The sequence below is a fragment of the Rhea pennata genome, chromosome 10, assembly GCF_028389875.1.
Source record: "Rhea pennata isolate bPtePen1 chromosome 10, bPtePen1.pri, whole genome shotgun sequence".
Lineage (NCBI taxonomy): Eukaryota > Metazoa > Chordata > Aves > Rheiformes > Rheidae > Rhea > Rhea pennata.
The window spans coordinates 397,744-420,537 of record NC_084672.1 but is presented as its reverse complement, the minus strand read 5'-3'; the positions used below and the strand labels follow the sequence as shown (position 1 = coordinate 420,537).

General features: G+C 64.8%; 2 protein-coding genes and 1 long non-coding RNA gene across 3 annotated transcripts; 1 reads left to right on the top strand and 2 right to left on the bottom strand.

Moving 5' to 3' along the window:
- The first annotated feature begins 332 nt into the window (after positions 1-332).
- Positions 333-9,825, top strand: SERINC4 (serine incorporator 4). The gene is made up of 20 exons (XM_062583989.1): positions 333-464; positions 1,823-1,963; positions 2,405-2,583; positions 2,674-2,753; positions 2,870-2,963; positions 3,027-3,238; positions 3,608-3,703; positions 3,775-3,901; positions 4,385-4,457; positions 4,708-4,759; positions 4,827-4,983; positions 5,296-5,508; positions 5,981-6,113; positions 7,366-7,481; positions 7,906-7,974; positions 8,113-8,194; positions 8,479-8,552; positions 8,620-8,815; positions 8,967-9,059; positions 9,184-9,825. Exons 1-20 carry the CDS (start codon positions 333-335, stop codon positions 9,823-9,825), a joined length of 2,961 nt encoding a protein of 986 aa, XP_062439973.1.
- A 1,915-nt stretch (positions 9,826-11,740) lies between these two features.
- SERF2 (small EDRK-rich factor 2) lies at positions 11,741-12,266 on the bottom strand. Its single transcript, XM_062583663.1, has 3 exons — positions 12,203-12,266; positions 12,010-12,118; positions 11,741-11,928 (listed from the first exon to the last, which is right to left on the bottom strand). The coding sequence occupies exons 1-3, from the start codon at positions 12,207-12,209 to the stop codon at positions 11,865-11,867; spliced, it is 180 nt and encodes a 59-aa protein (XP_062439647.1). The 5' UTR covers positions 12,210-12,266; the 3' UTR covers positions 11,741-11,864.
- Positions 12,267-13,099: 833 nt separating this feature from the next.
- On the bottom strand, positions 13,100-14,187 carry LOC134144776 (uncharacterized). Its single transcript, XR_009959485.1, has 3 exons — positions 14,103-14,187; positions 13,878-13,984; positions 13,100-13,743 (listed from the first exon to the last, which is right to left on the bottom strand). It is a non-coding gene; the product is annotated as an uncharacterized LOC134144776 (long non-coding RNA).
- Positions 14,188-22,794: the final 8,607 nt, after the last annotated feature.

Below are 22,794 nucleotides of genomic sequence, written 5' to 3'. Positions count from 1 at the left end.
CGCCACCGGAACCAGCGAGAGGCGGCGCCTGCGCGGCGCAGAGGAGGATGGGGCGGGGCGGGGCCGCCCGCGAGCCCGCCCGCTCCGCGCGGGGGCCGCGGGGCCTCGTCCCCGCCGTGACAGGCGGCTCTGTGGGGCCCCGTCCCCGGCCGCGGGGCCCGGCCAGGGGGCCCCGTCCCCGCCTTGGGGCCCCTCCCCGGCCGGGGGCCCCGTCCCCGGCTGCAGGCCGCGTCCCCCACGGCATCCTGCGGATGCCCCTGCCAGGGTGCCAGGCAGGCGGCTCCCCTTCGGCTCCGGGCTGTGCCCACCCCCAGTTTGACATTGGGGGGAAGATGAGGTGCAAACAGCTCCGTGGTGCCGGCCCTGCCGCTGCTCCCGGCCCTGCCTGCACCGTCCCCACGCTGTCCTGGCTCTGCCCATGCCGAAGCCCCGTATGGCAGTTGCCTCCCTGGGCGCTAAGCCGGGTAAGAGGGTTAAGGAGCCTGATTTGGCTCCTGGCATAATCACGTTTGATTGAAGGACAGGATTTTCCTTGCGGTGGTGGAGGGTCACCACTGAGGCCTAATTGGCTTCCCCGTGGGATAAACTTTCCTGCGGAGATGCCCCAGGCCGTGCCCGCCAGATGGGGACATCGCTGCCACGTGCTGCCGGGAGCTGCCTGCGCCCAGCCAGGTGCCTCCCCCATACCTGGCCCTGCTCTGGGAGCCATGTGGGTTTTCCAGCTGGGATCACCACTTGCCCTCTCAGCACAGCCCGTCCAGCAGCGTGCAGCGAGCGGCCCAGCCTCGTGTTCCCAGGGAAGCTTAGGCACTGGGGACAGGGTTCCTGGCCCCCTCGCGGCTCCCGTGGGGCCGGTCCCTGTGGCCACCCAACACGTGCCACTCGAGCGCCTCCAGCCCGCTCTATCCCCAGCTGGCTCCTTCAGCTGGCTCCTCGCGGAGAGGGAGCTGTCCTCACCCCTGAGCGCCTGCGCGAGGCCTCCCCACGACCTGTTCCAGAGCCTCCCGACGCCTTCCAGACATGCCTCTGGCCTCCAGTTCCTTCTGCAGCTCATCTCCAGCTCCTGAAACACTCTGATGCCCCATGCAAGGAGCCGCTGGGAGCAGCAGGCAGCCAGCGCAGCGCTGTGTTCCCACTGGCCCCATCGACCCGGCCCTCAGCGCTGGCGTGGCAGGATGCTGCATCTGGGCTGACCCGCTCAGGTGCCGGGGTGCAGGGCCTCGCAGCTGGGGACCCCCGCCACTGCCGCTTCTGCTGCCGGCCAGCCCTGCCGCAGCGTCCAGTTTCCCCTCCAGCAGTGTGGGTTGGCACCTGGGCCTCACACAGGGCCTCCGCAGCCACGCTTGCCCCGCAGAGGCCAAGCGCCTGCCCTGTCCGACAGCAGCCTGGGCTAGTCCTGGCCGTCCGTGCCGGCGCGGCCTAGCCTGCTCCCACCAAGCTGCCCACTGCTCTCCAGCTGAGCCAGGTGCTGGGGGCTGAGTGCCGAGGCCTCATCCTTCCTGCGGGATTGGGGTCCAGGGCAGGGTGCTGTGGGGGGGGTCCCTGGCACCCTGGGCGCGTCCCCGCTCCTGGCCACATGCCCCGGTGACGGCTCCCGGAGGCGACGCAGGCAGATGGCAGGGCGGGACGAGCCGGCAATCCCCCTAATCCCATGAGGGCGCCAGGGGCCGAGCCGGGCCGGGCCATGGCGGGCACTCGGGCACGCAGCCGCCTCCTGCACTCGCTCCTCTGCCAGGTGGGACCAGGCCCCTGCTGGGGCAGGGAAGGGGAAGGGGAGTCGGGCCAGGGCGTGGGGGGCCTCCCCTGACTGTGCGCCCCACAGCTGTGCTGCAGCTGCAGCCCCTGCCACGGGCTCCGCGTCTCCACGGGCACCCGCCTCCTCTACACGCTCCTCCACGTCCTCGCCTCTGCCGTGTGCTGCCTCACGCTGTCCCGCACCGTGGCCCAGGCCGTCCGGGAGAAGGTGGAACTGGGGGCTGGGCAGCTCCAGTGCTGGGGTTCTGGAGGTCCCAGGGGTCCTGGGGTACCATGCGCACTGGGGATCCTAGGGGAGTGAGACATCCCAGGGCATAAACAATCCCGGGGTCCCAGGGCTCTGGGGGTGTGGGGGATGCTGAGGGCATGAGGGGTCCCAGGTGCCCTGGGAGTGCAAGGGGTGCTGGGGCTGCCGGGCATCCCGGGGTGCTGGAGTCCTGGGATACTGGGATTGGCAGGTGTACCAGGGGTACAGGGATGCCAGAATTACCAGGGATCCCACTGGAGGCGCTGGGCATCCCAGGAGTAAGAGGGTGCCAGGGCTCCTGCGGGTCCTGGAGATGCTGGGGGCGCTGGAGAGGCCAGGTACCTGCGGCACTGGGGTGCTGGGAGCAGACACACCGCCAGCCCCGTCCCGCCGTGCCCACAGGTGCCCTTCTCCACGGTGCTGTGCGAGCACCTGGCCGGCGGCGCCGACTGCGAGCGCCTGGTGGGCTCCTCGGCTGTGTACCGGGTCTGCTTCGGCACCGCCTGCTTCCACCTGGTGCAGGCCGCCCTGCTCCTCAACGTGCGCTCCAGCACGGACTGCCGCGCGCAGCTGCACAACGGGTACCGCCGGGGCCGGGGCCGGGCCACACCGGGCTGCCAGGGCTGCAGCGCGGCCATGCTGATGCCTCCCCTGTCGCTGCCACCCCACAGGTTCTGGCTGCCGAAGGTGCTGGTGCTGGCAGGACTCTGCACCACCAGCTTCTTCATCCCCGAAGACAACTTCATCCAAGGTGCGTCCATCCCGCCTTCCCAGCCCTTGGCGGGCGCCCTGGCCCCCACGTGGCCCCATGGCCCAGAGCTGCCCCCCCCTCCCCGCCCATCCCATCCCATCCCTGCTCTCCCGCAGCCTGGCACTATGTGGGCGTCTGCGGGGGCTTTGCCTTCATCCTGGTGCAGCTGGTGCTCATCACCGCCTTCGCGCACACCTGGAACAAGAACTGGTGAGTGCCGGCGCCAGCAGCGCCACGGGGCCTCGTGCCCAGCTCACCCTGCTCTCCTGGCAGGCTCACGGGCGCTGCGCAGGACAAGCGTTGGTACCTGGCCGTGCTGCTGGCCACAGCCACCTTCTACACCCTCGCCTCCACGGCCTTCTCCTTCCTCTACAAGTACTACACCCACCCAGCCGCCTGCCGCCTCAACAGTGCCCTGCTCACCATCAATGGCAGCCTCTGCGGCATCATGTCCTTCGTCTCCATCACACCGTGTGTGCGGCTCAGTAAGTGCTGCATGGCATGGTGTGGCATGGCATGGCACGGCACGGCAGGCCATGGTGCAGTACAGCATGGCACAGCATGGCATGACATGGCAAGACATTGCATGGCAGGCCATGGTGCAGCATGGCATGGCACAGTGTGGCATGGTGCCACATGGCATGGCACAGCACAGCACACCAGAGCCCTGGTCATGCCATGCGGTGGGGCTGGCTGCCTCCCGGTACCAACACGCAGGTGCCTGAGGAGGGCTCAGCCCAGGGCTCCTGCTGGCCCCATCCCAGGCCCCGTGCAGGGCTGCCAGCAGGGAGCCACGGGAACGGGCCTGTCTGCTGGCATGTGGGCTGCGGCGAGGCCTGGCCCCCTCCTTGCAGAGCAGCCGCGGTCGGGGCTGCTGCAGGCCTCCATCATCAGCTGCTACGTGATGTACCTCACTTTCTCCGCGCTGTCCAGCCGCCCCCCGGAGAGAGGTGAGCGCTGGGGCCTGCGGCAGGGACCGCTCCCGCCGGGGCCGGCCCCTTCTCAACCCTGCGTCCTGCAGTGCTCTACCAGGGCCAGAACCTCACCGTCTGCTTCCCCGGCGTCCGGCAGGATGAGCTGCAGGCGGAGGACACCACCGTCGCCATCCTGGGGGCTGCCATCATGTACGCCTGCGTGCTCTTCGCATGGTGCGTGAGCCTCAGGGCGCGGGGCTGCGGTACAGGCGGCAGCATGCTGGCACGGCTCAGCCCTGGCATGGCTTGGGCCCCAGCACAGCTCAGCCCCAGCACGGCTTGAGCCACAGCACAGCTCAGGTCCAGCACAGCTCGGGTCCGGCACGGCTCAGCCCCAGCACAGCTCGACCCTGGCGCGACTCAGCCCTGGCACAGCTTGGCCCTGGCACAGCTCAGCCCCTCCCTGTCCCGCACGGCTTGGTCCTGGCACAGCCTGGGCCCTCTGGCGCAGCTCGAGTCTGGCATAGCTCGGGTCTGGCACGGCTCGGCCCTGGCACGGCTCGGCCCGGGGGGCGCTGGGGTCCACATAGCATCCCTGGGCTGGGCTCAGCAAGGATCCCGCTGTGCCAATCCTGAAGCAGGGCCGTGGGCGGTGGGGGCCGGGTTCGGGCTGCCGGGTGCCTTGTGTCACTGCTTCCTCCTCTGTCCTGGGCGCAGCAACGAAGCCTCCTACCTCGCCGAGGTGTTTGGGCCCCTCTGGATGGTCAAGGTCTACAGCTTCGAGTTCAAAGTGAGTGTGCCACTGCCCCGCAGAGCTCCCCCTGCCACTGCTGCCCCTCCTCAGCTCCCGGCCCTCCCGGGGAGGCTCCCGGAGCCGGGGCTGGGGTGGCAGCAGGCTCCTCCACAAATGCGGAGCTTTCCCACGCCGCATCCCCGATGGTACCGTTCCCCAGCACCAGCCCAGCCCTGGTGGGTGGCAGGTGGCTCTGCCCACATTCCCCCACGCCGTCGCAGACTCACCGCTCTGAATCGCTTTGCAGAAACCCTCCTGCTGCTTCTGCTGCCCGGAGAAGATGGAGGAGGAGCTGCGAGGTGGGTGCAGGGGCAGCGGGTGCTTGTGGCTTGGGTGGCATGGGGCTGCCCTAACCCCGCTCCCCAGGGACCGAGCAGACGTGCGAGCATGCAGAGGAGCCCACCGGGGCACCGTGCGTCATCCAGGATGAGCGGGACCGGGTCGTCTACAGCTACTCAGCCTTCCACTTCGTTTTCTTCCTCGCCTCCCTGTATGTCATGATGACCCTCACCAACTGGTTCAGGTAGGGCCAGCTCTGCCAGCCCACCCTCACTGCGCTCGCCTTTGCTGGTGTGCACGCAGCTGCCCTGGGCGCAAGGCACCCAGCTGGCTCCAGTGTGCAGGGGGAAGAAGAGCTGAGCACTGCAACGGGGTGGGTGCTGCAGCAGGTTGGGTGCTGCAGCAGTGGGGCGGGTGCTGCATCCGGGAGCTCCGCATCCACAGTGGGTGGATGTACCCAGAGCCACTCAGTGACCCAGTGGCTGCAGCCGCCCCCGGGAGCCCCCCCCGTTCCTGCCTCCCTCTGGCACCCTGATTCCTGCCCTCTCCCCACCAGCTACGAGGATGCGGTGCTGGAGACCACCTTCACGCATGGCAGCTGGTCGACCTTCTGGGTGAAGGTGGCCTCGTGCTGGGCCTGCGTCCTGCTCTACCTGTGGCTGCTGTTGAGCCCCCTGTGCCTCCCGGGCTCGCCCCAGCGCCGGCGCAGCAGCCCGCCCGTGCGTGTGCTGCGGCGGCGATGTGCCTCGCAGCGTGTCAGCATCTCCGCGTAGCTCCTGTGGGGACGGGCTGCACCTGGCCCCATGTGGCAGCAGCCGGGGCTGGTCCTCGCTGCAACCTAGGGCTGCGTCCCGGCCCTGCGTGACTGACCATCCTCGGGAAAGGCAGCAGCCAGGAGCCTCCGCACTGGAGCTGAGAGCCAGGCGCTCCACTGCACTGCTGCCAGGGAGGTGGCTCTGACACAGAGCCGGAGCCCCTCGCGCAGCAGTTCGAGCCCAGCCCAGACGATGGAGCTCGGCCACAGCCACCGCGCTCCCATCCCCGTCCACTCCCAGAGGCAGCTCCTGCCGGCACCAGCTGCATCGCTGCTGCCTGGGCCCAGGGCCCGTCTGGGGAGCAGGCTCTGCCCAGCTGCAGCGCCGCATCCACCTGGCCCTGTATTCACTGTAAATAGTTCCTCAAATACATTTTTATATGAAGCTCTGAGTTGACCTGTGTCATGCACCTGTCTGTGCTTGCAGCAGCCATAGGGCTGGGAGCAGAGGGTGCCAGCAGTGCCCCAGCCTCAGCCAGTGCAGCTACCTCGGCCTAGGTGGCTTTGGGGAGATGGGGACATGCAGCCGGGAGGGCTGCAGCAGCCAGGAGGGCGGCCTGGTGAGAGGCTGCTGGGTTCCAGCGCGATGTGGTCCCAGGCACACTGGTCTGAATGGCGCCCACAAGCCCAGTGGCTCATGTGCAGCCGGGCCAGCACCTTTCCACCGTGGGCAGCACCTGGGATGGGGCAGGGGGCACTGCGTGCTGCCTCGGAGGGGGCCTGCCCCACACTGGTCTCTGCAGAGCCCCGCTGTGGGGGCTGCTGCCCTGGGGCATGGCCTGGGCATGGCTCCTGCCAGGCACGGGGAGGTGGTGCAGAGCCCCAGGGCTGGTAGCGCACTGCATCGCATCTGGCATGCAGCAGCAGGGTGTTCTTGAGCCTGGTGGCCCCTGGGCACTGCAGAGGATGGAGAAGAGGGCCTGAACATGAGCACCAAGGCGACCAGCCCCCACGGTCTTGCCCCAGCCCATGGCTAGCACCAGCACCAAAGCCCTGCGCCAGCACCATGGCTGGTCCCTCCCAGGGACTGCGGTTGTGCCACGCTGGACGTGCTGCACCCCTCCAGACAGAGCAGCCCACCTGCAACCCCCAGGGACTGTGATGAGCAGCGCAGCCGCGGCACCGCTCACCCGGAGGATGCAGCACAGGAGAAGTGGGGCTCGGCGGCAGCGGAGTCAGGCTGCGCGGCGGGGCCCGGGCGGTACCGGCCCGCCGCAGGAATGCGGCCGCCCCGCCCACCCCGCCCGCAGAGCAAACACGGCCGGGGCGGCACCGGCGGGGCCCGGCGGCTCCGCGGGGCTCCGGCCCGGCCCCGCGCCCAGAGCCCTCGGGGCGGCTGCAAGGCGGGGGGTCCCGCCGGGGGGTCCCGCCCGGCCCCGCGCTCAGTGGCCCGGCAGTCCGCGTCCCTGGAGGCGGTGAGTGCGGGACCCCCGGGCCGGACGGGGCCACCCCAATGCAGGGCTCCCGGCGGAGCTGGGGGCGGCCCCGACGTGGGGCTCCCGCAGCTCCACCGAGAGCGGCAGAGGCGGCTCCTGCCGGCACCGGGCGCGGAGGTGCCGCGAGGCTGTGGCTCTGACCCCCTCCCCGCCGCAGGACATGCAGGGACGGAGGCAGGGCTCCAGCGACGGCACTGTGCAGCTGTGGCACCAGCTCGGGGATCTCTCTCAGGTGGAGTGCGGGGACAGGGCTGTGCTGGGGTCCCAGAGATAGGACCCACATCTCCCCAGGGTGCATGGCAGGCGCGGGCAGCACCCTCGAGCACCGGGCTGTGCGGGCGAGACCCCGCAACAAGCTCCCCTGTCACCTGTCCAGGAGAACGAGCAGCTGCGTTTCACCCTGCGTGAGGCAGAGAGCAGCATCTCCCAGCTGCAGGCAGAGCTGGAGCAGCTGCGAAGGGACCTCTCTGACCAGGCCAAGCAGCAGAACAGGTGATCTTTGGCAGTAAGGGGGTAACAAGGCTGTTCCCAGCCCGGGAGGCTCTGCCCGCCCATCACCACGCGTGCCCAGCCGTGTGGAGGCCCCCGGCAGGCAGGGCTGTGCCAGACCTCAGTCTTGGCAGACTCTTCCCTGTGCCCGGGGGCAGGGCCAGGTCCAGGCCAGGAAATGCCGCCCTGCTCAGTCAACTCTTGATCACCAGCAGCCAGGGAATCCTGGCTGCAGCTGCTGGGATGTTCCTCCATGCCTCTTGTTGACATCCCCTGTGACCCTGGGTGTCCTTGGGGGTTCTGGAGGTGGCAACACCTCTCCCACCCCCAGAATGGCCTGCTGGGCTCAGGCTGGCAATTCCTGCTCAGTCCCTGTGCCAGCTATTGGGGCAGATCCAGCCCTGCAGCAAGGGATTTGTCTCTGCAGAGAGCAGCTGACACTGAGGGAAATGGTGGAGGAGAACCTGGCCTTCACGAGCTGCATCAGGATGCTGCAGTACGTACAGGCCCAGCTGGGCAGTGCTGGCATGGGACAGCTGCAGGCGACAGGCTGGGATACACCTGCCCGGGTGCCACTGCCATGAGTTCAACCATTATCTGGGCTGCTGGGTCTAACATTGCTCTCACTTGACAGGGCAACTAACAGGAGCCTGTACGAGAGCAACAACCGCCTGCGCTCAGCGCTGCTGTTTGGCTTGGACAGCAGCCCAAGAGAGGTGAGCCTCAACCTCTGCAGAGCCAGGGCCGGCAACTGAGTGCCAGCACTGGGCATGCAGGGATGCTGGGTGCACAGGGATGCTGGACACCGGCCACGTTCGCAGGGGGTTCGGGCCACCCTTGCTTGCTCTGCCTGCACCCCCAGTGCCATGGGGTGGGACTTGTGCAGGCCCCTGGAGCTGGGGATGCCCCAGGCCTGCTGGGCTCCTGCTGCTCCCCAGCCTGCGCCAGGAGCAGAAGAGCCGTGGGGCACCACGGTGCAGAGCATCTTGTTCCCTTGCAGTCGTCACCTCCCGTTCCACAGCGCTGCCCCCTCGCTGCCCCCTTGCATGGCCTGCTGGAAGGCACCTACAGCAGGTGAGTGAGTGTGTCCATGACCAGGCTGTCCACTGGCGCCACTCCCTGACCGCTGCCTCCGGCACAGGTGCCCATGGGCCTCCTCGCACAGCCCGCTCCCTGCTGCAGCCTCCTGTGCAGGCAGAGACACAAGTCGCAGCAGTCCCAGCCTTGGGCAGTGGCAGAGCTCAGCCTCAAGCACAGACACGGCCTCACCGCTCAGCGATGCCGGGAGCGAGAGCTCGGAGGATATGTCTCCTTCCAGCCCATGCTCAGACATGGAGGTGACAAATTTGCCCAGGGCCTGGCACCTGGACTAGGAAGGGATGCGAGTCTGCTCACCTGCAGCTAGTGTAGACCAGCAGTGGGGCCAGGGCTGCCCAGGTGCCCCACACCCTGCCCATCAGCTCAGGCCCCCCAACTTCTGTCACTCAGCAGGCACTCACCCCCCAGCCAGGGGAGGCAGAGGAATCCTGCCACCCTGCAAAGCACTTCAGCAAGAGAAAGCTTCCTGCCTTCACACCAGAGGTAACCAGCAATGCCCCGACTGGGCACAAATAACCTGGATGGGGAGAAAAGCACAGGCTGGGCAGAGCACGTGCCACCCAGGCACAGCCGCATTCCGAGCTCTCCTGCTGTTTATTCCCATCAGGCACCAGAAACCACAGAGGAACCTGCAGCTCCTTGTCCCATTTACCGTCTGGTGCTGGCTGGAGATGGTGGTGCTGGGAAGTCCAGCTTCCTGCTACGTCTCTGTAGAAATGAATTCCAAGGAGACATCCCCACCACACTAGGTACTGAGGACGAACGTGGAGAGGCAGGGGAGCAGGGGAACACACATGACTCTCTTTCTCTCAGGGGTGGACTTCCAAGTGAAGCAGCTGCTGGTGGATGGGGAGCAAATCACATTACAGATCTGGGACACAGCTGGGCAGGAGAGGTGAGATGGGCCAAGGCTCCTGCCACTGAGCTGAGCCAGCAAGGGCTCTTTCCACAGCTTCAGGCAGGCCAGCAGGGCTGCCAAGGTCACTGCGCAGGCACAGCTGTCCTCTGCTGCAGAGGAGCCCTTGGTACAAGCCTGGGAATGCAGAGCCAGGCGCAGCCCCCGCAGGCACACCAGAGGGCCCGGCCCCACAGCACTAACATGCTTCCCGGCACCAGATTCCGGAGTATTGCCAAGTCCTACTTCCGCAAAGCCCATGGTGTGCTGCTCCTCTACGACATCAGCTCTGAGAACAGCTTCCTTAACGTCCGCCAGTGGATCGAGGACATCAAGGTAGCAGGAAGGGTCTGACAAGGCCCAACCCTACTGGGTGGGGGGGAGCCTTGATGCTTCCCCAGAAAGGGCTGTGCTGTGCCCCAGACAGTCTTCAGAAAGCAGAACTAAACTAATAGCAAGTTGGACCATTTCTTAAGCAAGGTCCAAAGTCAGCCTTTGGGAGCAGTTTTAGGTTTTTTGTTTGAGGGGCTGGTGTTTGCTATATGATTTAAAACTGCACTTTTTCCCCCCTGTTCCACCTGTGGGCTGGGGAGGGCTCAGCGCAGCACAAGTGCAACATGAGGCAGCAGAGCTCTGCAGCTCCTGAAGGCAAGCACACCCCAGGAAAGGGCTGCACTAGCCACTGCTGTGGCTGGAGACTGATGGTCCCCACAGTGGCCTGAGTTACCCTTCCCTCCCCACAGGCCGAGGCACCTCTTCCACTCATGCTGGTTGGGAATAAGATTGACCTACGCCCTGGACTACCAGAGGCAGCAGGCATCCACACAACTCATGGAGAGAAGCTAGCCAAGGTGAGCACATGCAGCTCTGTGCCCCCAGGGTGGGCAGGGACACCACTAACACAGACAGTTCTCCTCAGGCCTATTCCGCCCTGTTCTGTGAGACCAGCGCTAAGGATGGTACTAACGTGGTGGAGGCTGTGCTGCACCTAGCCCGGTAAGGAGCCCCCTGCCCTGCCTGCAGGGATGCAGCTCACCCAGCTGCAGGAGGGCTTGCAGTGGTCACCTGGCTCCCATCCTGCTGGAGGACAGGCAAGACCTGCGAACACTGCTGCTCTTGACCCTGCAGGGAAGTAAAGAGGGCAGCAGACCTCAGCAGAGGTGACAGCACTGGACTGGACCTGAGCATTCCTCCAAGGGCAGCTTGGAGCTGCTGCAGGACCTAATACAGCAGACAAGCAGGCTGCTGGGCTCCACGGCCTCACCACAGGCAACTACCCACTCCATCTGCTCTTATTCTACAGCACTGTCTGCACAGTTGCTATGGAACAGGCAGCTCACCCTGCTGCCTGCATCAGCTTCCAGACTAGAGATGTTTTCTCTTCTTTTGTAAGTAAACTTTCACAGCTTGTTGGCTGAAGTTACTGTCCATGTTAAAAGCAGCCAGGGAAGTGGTATCCTTGCTTTATTCAAATGGGTTTCTTACCTCTAGGCTGGGTCCCAACATCTGCCCAGTGCCTTACTGCCCTGTCCCACCCTGCCTAATGTCTCCAGGCCAGGAAACAAGCAGGATGCAAGGGAAGAGTACCTGTCTGCTGCTGCTCTAAGCATCCACTTAGCAGCATGGCCCATCACCATCCCCACCTGTGTTTTGTTCCATATCCTCCAGTGCCTGAGCTAAGATATTTCCTTTGAAAACACACGTCAACACCTCTGCCCTGTACCAAGCCAAACACAGCTGTCTACAGTCCTCAGTAGTCTAAGATGCTCCTGCCTCCAGCATGAGCCCTGTCTGCTCCCTGTCAGCACAGCCTTGTCCTGAGCCCTGTTCATCCCCATCTACTGCAGAAGCAGGCCAGCATCCATGCCCAAGCCCAGCCACCATTGCTCCCCCTCTCAGACCCCACGTGGCCTTAGTCTGGCCATCTCCACAGTTTTCCCTCCTGGTTCTCACTACCAGTCTTCCTATCCCAAACAGCCCTCTCCCGGTTTTATTTTCTTGTGCTTCTAGTATGTTCCCATCCTCATACAGCTCCCTACTTGCCAGGGCATTCGTCCCTTACTTCCCCCAGCCACCTCCTGTGATGCCCCACAGCACAGCTATGGGGGTGACCGGGGCCCGCTGCCCCGAGGGAGCCCACCGAACACGGGGCGATGCCCGCAGAGCCCGTGCCTCGCCTCAGCACCTCTCCTCGAGGCCTCGCGGCGCCGGGCCACAACGTGACACCCGCTGGGGCCGCTGGCCGCGACGCACAGCACCAGGCAGGGCCTGCAGGGCTCCACAAGCTACTTTAATAGGAGGCGGCGCCGCGGGGCACTGCCGCGGGCCCCGGCGGCGCGGCCCGGCCCCGGGGCGGCGCAGGGCATCCGGCCGGCGGGCGGCCCGGTCCTGGGCTACTTGGTGCCCTCCTTCTTCTCGTCCGCCTTCTTCTGCTTCTGCTGCATGATCTCCGAGTCCCTGCGGGCGGGAGAGCGCGTCAGGGCGGCGGCGGCGGCCGGGCCGGGCGCCGCGCCGCGCCGGGGGAGGGCGGGCGCTCACCTCTGCTTGCGCGCGGCGGCCGAGAGCCCGTCGTCCCGCCGCTTGCCCTTGCCCGAGTCGCTCTGCTTCTTCAGGTTCTTCTGCCGGGCCAGTTCGCGCTGGTTCCCGCCTGCAACGGCACGGCCGCCTCAGCCCGGCGGGCCCCGCGCCCCCCGCCCCGCCCCGCCCCGCCGCCGGGCCCGGCCGCACTCACGGGTCATGGCGCCGCCGCCTGCCGCCGCTCCGCCGCCACGTCCCGCACTGCCCCCGCCGCGCGCCCCGCCTCGCGCTATAAGCGCGCAGCAGCCAATCGCCGCGCCGCGCCCGCCCCCGCCCGCCCCCTCATTGGCGCGCCGCGCCGCCGAGCCCCGCCTGATTGGCCGCAGGCTACGGCCGCCATCCTGCCGACGGGGCCCGAAGTGCCGGAAGCTGCCGCGCAGGCGTAAGAGCAGCGGAACCGCGCCCCGGCCGCCCCGGAGGCGGGGCCTCGCAGAGCCCGCCCCTGCCGGCCCGGCGCGGGGGCGGGGCCTCGGGCGGGGGCGGGGCGGGGCGCGAATTGCAGCGCGGGGGCGGGGCGCGGTGTTGGGGTGCAGTGTGGTGTCGGGGTGCAGCGTGAATTGCCGTGCAGGGGCGGGGCGCGGTGTTGGGGTGCAGTGTGGGGGCGGGGTGCAGCGTGAATTGCCGTGCAGGGGCGGGGTGCAGTGTTGGGGTGCAGCGCGGGGGCGGGGCGCAGTGTTGGGGTGCAGTGTGGGGGCGGGGTGCAGCGTGAATTGCAGTGCAGGGGCGGGGCGCGGTGTTGGGGTGCAGTGTGGGGGCGGGGTGCAGCGTGAATTGCAGTGCAGGGGCGGGGCGCGGTGTTGGGGTGCAGTGTGGGGGCGGGGCGCAGTGTTGGGGTGCAGTGTGGTGTCGGGGTGCAGCGTGAATTGCAGTGCAGGGGCGGGGCGCGGTGTTGGGGTGCAGCGTGGGGGCGGGGCGTGGTGTTGGGGTGCAGTGTGGTGTTGGGGTGCAGCGTGAATTGCAGTGCAGGGGCGGGGCGCGGTGTTGGGGTGCAGTGTGGGGGCGGGGTGCAGCGTGAATTGCAGCGCGGGGGCGGGGCGCAGTGTTGGGGTGCAGTGTGGGGGCGGGGTGCAGCGTGAACTGCAGTGCAGGGGCGGGGCGCAGTGTTGAGGTGCAGCGTGGGGGCGGGGCGCAGTGTTGGGGTGCAGTATGAGGGGAGGTCGCAGCGTGAATTGCAGTGCAGGGGCGGGGTGCAGTGGGGGATGCAGCACAGGGGTGGAGCAGTGTGTAGTGCCGGGGTGCAGTGTCAGGTGTGGCGTGGGGCGGGTCGGGGTGGTGCGATGAAGAGTGTGGAGTGCAGTGTGGGAGGGAATAGTGTAGAGGAAGCAGTGCAGGGTGCAGTGCGGTGCAGGCGGCTAGTCCAGGGCAGTGTGGAGTGGTGCAAGGGAGCAGTACAGCAGAGCAGTGTGATGCAGAGCGGCAGTGCAGGGTAGTGAGGAGGTTGTCTGTGGGGTGCAGTGCAGGATGGTGCAGGGGTGCAATGCGTGCAGAGGGGCAGTGCAGGGTGATGTGGGGGTGCAGTGCAGGGCACAGTGCGGGCGGTGGGGCATATTCGTCGACGCAGCGCCTGGTGCCCGCTGTGGCCCGGGGCCCTGACAGCTCCGCAGCCTCTCCCTTTCCACAGCGCGGCGTTCCCCGGGGGCTCGGGGCCGCGGGGCTGCTCAGGCCAGTCCTTCCGCCGCGGGCGCTGCCGAGGGTCTGCAGAGAGAGACGGGCGTGAGCGTGGCACCCGGCGCAGCGCGGCCTGCGGGACCCCCGACGCCGCGGGAAGGGGTGGCCGCGCCGCCCGGGAGCCCCCACCTCGACGGCGCGTCCCCGCTTCCCCCACGCACCCGGGGCTCCGCGGCCGCGGCGGGTCGTTATGAGCCTCCTCCGGGGCAGGGGGCGGCAGCCGCCCGGCTCGGCGCTTCACTAGCAGGGAGAGCTCGGCGTGCACCGCCTGCGGGGACGGGAGAGCCGCTGCGGCCGGGCCGGGCCGGGCCGTCCCTGGGCAGGCTCCCGGTGGCGGTGCCGCAAGCACCGGGGCAGCCCGTCCGCCCGGTCCGCCGCGCACGGACCTTGCTGGCCGGCTCCAGCTGCAGGGCTCGCTTCAGGACGAGCGCAGCCTCCTCATCCCGGCCCTGCTCCGCCAGCAACTGCGGGGGGAGGAGCGGGCGGTAGCGGAGAGGCCCGCGGGGACCCCCGCGCCCGGCCCGGCGCCCACCTTGCCCTGCCTAAGCAGCGCCTTGCCGTTGTCCGGGCTGATGCGAAGCGCCGCCTCGCAGGAGGCCAGTGCCTCCGCGGGCCGCTGCAGCTTCACCTCGGCGGCCGCGCAGTTGTTCAGACACTTGACGCGCTGCTCCCGCAGCTCCTCCTCGTCCTGAGGCCCGGGCGGCGCTGCGGGACAGAGCCGGGATCAGCAGCGCCAGCCCCGCCGCGCCGGGCCGCCCGCACCCTCCAGGCGCCCGTCGAGCCGCGCCGCCCGGGCCTCACCCGCGCCGGGGCCGTCCAGGGCGCGCAGGGCCAGGCGGTAGGAGCGCAGCGCCGCCGCGAAGTCGCCGCGCGCGAAGTGGAAGTTGCCCCGCTCCCGCTTCTGCGCGCCCAGTCGGAGGCGGGCGGCGGGCGCCAGGCGCTGCGGGTCGGGGCCGTCGCGCACCTCCAGCAGCGTCACCTCGAAGAGCAGCGGCGCCTCCGGCGGGACGTCGGGCTCCCTGCGGGCACAGCGCCGCTGCCTCTCCGCCGCCCCCCGGGCCGCCCCCCGGGCCGCCCCCGGGCCGCGTCCTACCTGCCCGGGCGGCCGTAGCCGTAGGGGGAGGCGGCGAGGAAGAAGCAGACCTCTCCCAGCTGCATGGTGGGGACACCCAGCTCCAGAGCCTGCGGGCGGTGGGGCGCGGGTTGGGGGCCGCGGGCACCGCGGGCACCGCGGGCCGGGCCGCCCGGCCCCGCCGCGAGCAGACCTGCACCACGTCGCCGTGGCCCGGCACGAAGGTGAGCCGCGGATCCCGCTCCACCAGGCCGCCGTCCTCCAGCGCGCCCAGCGCCTTCACCGACACCTCCTGGCCCGGCCGCGGCCGCGGCCCGCTGCGGCCGTTCCGTACCATGCGCTTCCGCAGCAGCCGGTCCCCTGCGGGCGAGGCAGGGGCCGTGAGAGCCGCCGCCGCCGCCGCCGGGGCCCGGCGAGGGCACTTACCGGTCAGGTCGCTCCAGCCGTCGGCCGCGAAGAGCGGCCCGAAGCCACCGGGGCCCGGGGCCAGCAGCTCTTCCAGCCGCCGGTAGAAAAGCGGCTCCTCCTCGCGGACCGACGGCACCGCGATGGTGGTGTGGGGCATGCGGAACCGGACCGCCCTGCCCCGGCCGGGCCCCCGCGGCCGCCCCCCGGCCTCCGCCTCCCCCTGCGGGGAGCCACCGGGCTGCGGACCGGGCGCCGCTGCCTCCATGCCCGGCCCCGGTCCGGCGCTGTGAGCGGAGCCCGGCACGGGCGGGCCCCGAGCCGCCGCGCCCCCCGGGGCTCGGCGGCGCAGCGCCCGCAGCCCGCAGCCCGCCGCGGCGCCGCGCCCGCCCCGGGCCGGGCCGGGGGCGCCGCCGCGCGCATCCCGCGCGCCCGTTACCTAACGCCGGGAAGCTGCTAAGGGGATTAGCGGTGACGGCAGGGGCTTTGCGAGCCTGCGGCAAAAATAGCCAGCTCAGCCCGAGGGCTGCCGCGGCGGGTCCCCGGCCGCCGCCGTGCGGCACCAGCGCCCCGCGCGCGGCACCGGGCCCCACACCTCGCTCCGGTGCCGCCCTGTGTCACCCAGCCCCGGTGACGCCCTGGTACCGCCCTGATGTCGCCTGGCCCGGGTACCGCCCTAGTGTCCCCCCGGTACCTCCCCGGTGTCACCTAGCCCCGGTGCCGCCCTGGTACGGCCCCAGCGTCCTCCCCCCTCCGCTACCTCCTCGGTGTCTCCCAGCCCCGGCGCCGCCCCGGCGCCCGCACTCGGAGCCATGCGGCGGGCGCGGACGGAGCTGCGCGGGCGGCTCCGGTACCGGGGCTGCGCGCGGGGCCCGCGGCTCAGCTTCCTGCACGTGAGGCTCTCGGCGGCGGCGGCGCGGGCGCTGCGGGGCTGCGAGCGGCGGCAGGTGGGACCGGGACGGTCGGGGGTGGCGGGAGCCGGACGCAAGTGGGACTCACCCGGGTCTGTTGTTGCAGGGGGCGCCGGGGCCCGCGATCGCCTTCCAGGGCAGCCAGGGGGTAAGTGGGGCCGGGCAGAGGCGGGGCCAGGGCGATCGCGGACCCCGAGGCAGCCACGGGCACCGGGACAGCGGCAGGGGCTGGAGGGGACCAAGGCAGCCGTGAGGCGAGTGGGGCAGAGACCAGGGCTACAACGGGGGGCACTGGGCACCCGGCTGCGAGCGAGGCCCCGCGTCCCGGATGCTCCTTCCGCGCCGGGAGCCGCCGATCCCCGGGGGAAGGGGAGGCGCCAGGTGCAATTCCCGGCAGGGTCCCTGCCAGCACGACGGGGCGGGCGCCCTGACGGCCCGTCCCCTGACGGCAGTGCCTGACGGTGCCCGGCGCCTCCGGGGAGCCCCCACGGCTCTTCGCCTTCTTCCTCTCACGCTACAGCAGGGATGAGCCGCAGGCCAGCTTTGAGTGCGCACGGCTGGCTGCACCCAGGTGAGCCTACCGCAGACGTGTTGGATCATTAAGTGTTGCAAAGGAGCTGCAGGACTGCTCTGCCCATGCCCCACCGGGAGCAGCCCCCTTCCTGCCCTCCCTGGGTGCCACCAGGCTCTGTGCTGCCAAGCCAATGGCATCATCTCAGCCCCAGCTCTGCTCGTGCTGATGGTGCTGCAGGTGTGAATAGCTGCTGGGTGCTGGCCTGGGCTGCCTGGGCTGATCTCTGCTCAAATCCCAGGGGGGTCCCCCCCCACACTCTGCTCACTGTCCCCAGTGGACCAGACCAGGCAGCCCAGTGAGCTCAGAGCAGTTCAAGCAGCTCACTGCCTTCTCAGCCCACAGCTGCTGTAGGGAACCCAGTGCTCTGGGGCACATTTGAAGGTAGTAGCAGCACTGGAGACAGGGCCCTTAGAGACAGTTCAGGGACAGACTCCCTCCTCCCTCACTAGCTTGGGATCCTCTCTAGGCACCACAGGGGCCAAGGGGAGCAGGGCTGGGCTCAGCTGTCAGGAGGTGTTCTCTGCTCCCAGGCTAGGTCAGAGCCGGCTGGACAGCATGGGCAGCATCCAGGAGAAAATCACAGTCTGTGCCTTCGAGAGCAGCTACCCAGTGCTGCAGGAACGCACATCCCAGCCTAAGGAATCCTGGAGCCAAGCAGCTGTTGAGCTCAACTTGGGTTAGTGGGGTGCTGCAGGTGGCACTGGCCTGAGTGACACTGGGTGCTGAGCCACCTGCTCCCTCCCAGGCCGCGGCAGTGCTGGGACATGTCACACTGAGGACACATGCTGGCATACTGGCAGAGATCACTGGGGCTTGATGGTTGCAGGGCCCTTGATATCAGCAGCTCCCCTGAGAGAGCAGTGCTGCCAGCCCTGAGATGTGAGCACAACTGCTTGCTGTGGCCAGGCTGGCAGCTTCGTACATGTTGGGGGGAAGCAGCCATGCCAGTGGGCAGGAGATACCTGCAGCACTGGGAGAGCTGACAAAGTGTCATTGTCCCACCAGCCATAGAGGGGCAGCTGCAGGAGAATGGGAGCACAAGTGTGAGGGAGGTTGCCTGCCAGGAGGGATGGGCTGTGGTGGTGGAGGAAAGTAGACTCCTGCTGTGGTTCTCCCTAGATATAGACACTTCTATCTCAACCTATGTGCAGACAAAGGCATTGCAGCTCTGAAGAAGGCAGGTGAGAACCACCTGCTGGGGAAGGGCTCTGTTTGCCACATCCCAGAGAGCAAGAAGCACAGGCCCACAACAACCAGCCCTAGGGCTTCTGTTCAAAGCTTGGTTCAACTCCTGGCTCTGCGGCCTCATCACAAGCACGAGCTCGTGCAGCGGCTGCAGGGCATGCAGGTGGGCAGGCTGGACTGCGGATGGCTGCTGGCTGCCCTGGAGGAGGTGAGTGTGTGCTGGTGCAGGGTGCTCTCCTGTGCACAGGTACTGCAGCACTTAACTCTGACCCTGCTGCTCTCCTCATGCAGGTCGCAGAGCTGGATCCCACTGAGCGCTGCTACCGCCTAAAGGAGGGACTGGCAAGCTGGGTGCGGGAGGACTGGCCCGGGTACACGGCCCAGGAGCGGAAGCAGGTTGCCCTGCTGCAGCACAGGTGGAGCTGGGGCATCTGGGGCATACAGCTGTGAAGGGAGTGGGTGACTGGATGTGCATGCTCAGCCCTGGGGTCCAGCCAATGGCAGGTTGTATTTACCGCCAGGTGCTGAGCTCCCTTTAGGCAGGATCAGAACCATCTCCCCACTGCCCTGGCACTGAGTGTTCAAAGATGCTTTCCCTAGTCTTGGCCTCTGGTCATGTCCCTCTCTCATGCTCCAGGGACCAGCCCGATGTACCCTTGACCTGGTCCTCCTTGGTGCCTCTGCAGCAGTCTCCAGATGGCTGGTCCCCTCAAGGTGCCAAGAGAAACCATCTAGGGGTGGTAAGTGTTTGTAGGTGCATACAGCAAGGTGCATACAGCAGAAAGCTCCCAGGTGTGTACACAGGGAGAGTGTACCTAGTTCAGTGTGGCTACTTCCTGAAGGCATCAGGCTTCTTCCTCTCTGTACCTTCTCCCTGACAAAGCCCAGTGCCTCCCACTGAAGCTCAGAAGCTCCAGGGCCCTGGATTTTGAGCCTGCCTGCTGTCAAGTCCACCCTCTGCAGCATGCAGCAAGGGATCACAGCTAGGTGTGGAGCTGCCCAAGTTCCCAGCTAGTCCATGTTTGGGGAACAGAAGAGCCACCAGAGGGTGTGGAGGGGGTTGGCCTTGCTGTTGCTTCCCTCACCCATCAACACAATCCAATGACAGGGCATGACTTTGATGTGGAGCAAGGAATGCAGCAGCTCTGGGCTAGGCAGACTAAAGCTGCTGGGGGCTCCTACAGTACAGAGGCTTGGAGCAGGGGTCCAGGACAAGCCCTGAGGCAAAGCTGATTTGTATTTCAGAAATGCCTGGCACTGCTGAATTTCTCAGATGCAAGAGGCAGCAAGAGGTCCCAAGCCCTGGAGTCTGCCTCTGGCTTGCAAGAGCAGCACAGAAGCCTGCAGGTGACCAGCATGGAGCAGCTGGGAGCACAGGGCCAGCAGCAAGCTGGGCCTCTGCCCCTGGGCCACCAGGCTGATGAGCTGCAAAGCTCAGAGAGAGAAGTGAGCACAGAGGAAGCAGATGGTGACTGGGAAGAAGACCTGCACCTGGAGCAGCACCTCCCTGCACCTAGAGGTGAGCAGGTGTCTAGGCAGAATGGCCACAGACAGAACCCCATGGCATGTAGGTTCAGCCTGCCTGCAAAGCAGAAGCTAGCCAGATCCCAGGGTGTCTCAGTAGGGAGGCAGGTGACCCAAAACAGGACTGCTGGTAAGCGGAGAGGTTTTGACTCTGCAGGCCAAAACAAGGACCAGTAAGGTGCAACTCTGGGTTATTGCCCAGCCTTATGGCTTGGTATTCTCTCTCCTTTAGCTGCACTGTTGACTGGAGAGCTCTTAAAGGGTCTGAGCAGGTGAGGTTAAAACACAGCCCTTACCCCCTGTCCCCAGAGATCTCAGGGCAGCCATTCAGTAGGATCCCCTAGGCCTTCTGAGAAGGCCTCTGAACTCCCCTGTGGGACACAGGGCTCCATATCTGCCAGAGCTGTGTGACTACAAGCTTGGCTTGCAAGAAACAGGTCTTCTCAGGCTTGCAGGATACACAGGAGCAAGGCAGGTTCTGGCTAGGAGGAAGAGATGGTCTAGGGAAGTTTTAATTCTTGTGATCTTCTGCTCCTTGCCAGATGCCAGGTCACAGGCTAGCAGCTCATCCTCAGCAGAGATCCCAGATTACTTGCGGTAAGTGAAGCTTGGACAGTCACTGCTCCAAAGCTCCCTTGCTTAGAGTAATTTAGAACCAGCCCCACAGCATTTCACAGAGACCAAGCTGCCTGCCTAACAGCAGCATTAGCAGCAGGAAGGGCTGCAAGCCAGGCCCCAGACTCAGCAGGTAGGTACCAGGGTCACAGCACTCTGTTCTTTGCTGGACACTACATAGCGCTATCAGCCCTCTCCCCTGCCAAGGGCAAAGGCTCTTCCCTGTTGCAGTGGTCTCATAGACACAGGAAGAATAAGCCCTTTCTCCTGGTTGTGGCAGAAAATATCGTATCATCTGCTCAGTGGAACAGTGCAGAGCCTATGAGGCAGCATTTAGTGCAGACTACACAGAGTACCGCTACCTGCATGCTCGTATCGGTAACATGAGCCGGAAATTCATTCAACTGGGAGCCAAAATGAAGTCTCTGAAACAAGGAACAGAAGAACGCAAGGCAAGTGTGGAAGACCAGGGGCATGAGCAGTACAGCTCCCCTCCAATTCTGCTCATCTGCTTCTCTTGGGTTTCAGGCACTCGAAGCTACAATTTTGCATGAATACAACCACTTCAAGAAGGTAAGGCTGGATGCACGCTAGGGACTTGGCTCACTCCAGGAGCTGACCTATACTTTTATTTTCCCCCTTCCTCCCAGACTTATCCCAGCTACCAGCAGGAGAAATGTCGCTGTGAGTACCTTCACCAGAAGCTGTCTCACATCAAAAACCTGATCCTACAATTTGAAGGAAGCAGGAACTTCTAAGCAAGCTGCTGCAGAACTCATTCCTTTCCCTCTCCAAGCTTTAAGACTCATGCCCATGCTGGAATGTAGAAGCACACAGAGAAAGTGCATTAGGTTAAAGGTTGGATTGAGCGCTAACACAATATTGTCAGTGCTTCCCCTAGTGCCTAATAGTCCCTATGTGGCTATTGCACAGGACAGCTGCCTAGTTGCTATTAGAAGCAAGTTTTTCAGCTGCATGCCGCTCTGGGTGACCTGTTGCAAACTGGTTTGCTACTCCCTGCAGGAGAAGACTGCAGCACTGGCTGCCCAGCCATTCTGCCTGGGACAGAGGAAAGGCTGCAAAAGGTGCTCAAAGGCCTTTTTGCTGAGGTCTGTGCCAACCCAAGCAGGTCTCTGCCACTTAGACAATTCTTTGGGTGGCAACTACCTTCTGGTGGGATTGAGCCAGGAAGCAGCATTAAACAGAGGTAGCTTTCACTGCTGACTGCCAAAGCAGTTTTGCTCTTAGCAAAATGGAAGCCAAAGCAAGGCCCTTGTCAATCACATTAGTAGGTCTGATGACATGTCCTGCTGAGTTATCTGTGAATAAAGTCTTCCTTAGAATTCTGTTTCTCCTCATGAAACTCATTAGCTTCAGTTTAGCTGCTGCGTGCAATATTGTACATCTGGGAAAGCACCACTACTGTTGCTCTCCTAGCCATAGCACAATACCTTTCTCACATCCTCCTTACCCCTCTTGCTAGGGAACACCCAAAAATGCTGAGGTTGCTTCACTGCTGCTGGCCTGCAAACAGACATTGATGCTTATCAGGAGTGGCTCTCAGTCATACCATTTGAAAAACCTAAGTCAAGCTTAGTGCCCAGCTACCATCAGTTCTGAAGAGTCAGACTTTGGAACAAGGTAAGCATTAGAGAAAAGCTTTCCCTTACCTGGCCCAGGGTGGTAGTTTCCCCATTAAGGAAATAGTACTCCAGTTTTATACAAGTTAGTTATCAGCAGTCAAAAACAGGGGCCTGCTGCACTTCCCCGTTCCTTGCATCAGGTCTGCAGCCTGCTGCAGGGATTCTGTCAGCTTGACATGTAAGCAACTCAGACTTTGCTCTAGGATCACTGAATGTCATCCTTCCCTGTCACCCAGTACCTTAACATTTGCTCTGTGACACAGAACAGCTGTCAAATCAGAACCATTAGCATAGAAAGATGTAGCTGGAAGAGTTCTTGTACTTCAAAAACTGATTCTACATGGCTGCTGTAGACATAGGACCACGTTGAGTGTTGTGTGATCTGCTATACCCAGAAAGTTTGAGCAGTAATAACAACCAGTACACAGCCCTTTGGAAGTATGGGGGAGGAATCCACAGAGAAAGCAAGCACTGGCTCTCACCATGGTTACTGCTGCAACACTGTGTTATGAGCCTACCAATCTCTCACTTAACTCGCATGCGGTCTGACAGACACAAAGGTCAAGTGCAACAGCTCATCTCAGTTCATCCATAGTATCAATTCCAACTTTTACCCTGCCAGCACATTCTAATCCAAAAAACAAAGGACTGCCTGAGCCCATCAATCACAGCCTACACAATCAGACTGCAGCACAGTAACATATTCCTCTCCTCCAAAAGGAGGATTTGAAAGCCACTACTACAGGGTGGTTTTCTACTGCCACTATTTCAAGAGAAATAATGACTTTAAAATTAATAGGTTTTAACTGCCGCAACCACACGAGAGTCACAGACAAGGATCTTTGCCAGAGAAGTCTGCTGGCTGCAAAAAACTCATTCAGAGGTGGTCATATCTGTTTTGGTAGAATATGTAGTTACTAGTGCTTCTCTCATACATGTTATTACTTCTACACCAGCTGAAAAGCTGATTAATTGCCATTTATATGCTGCTGAGCAAGCTCTACCACTAGGCTGCTCTGTATACCTGAAATTTGTGTATACTCAACAGTCACATTAAGTGCTACATACCTCCAAGTTTGCTGAAGCAGCATTACTACCCCATCAAGCAGAATGCAGACAACAGAAGTATTTGTGAATAGATTCCTTGTG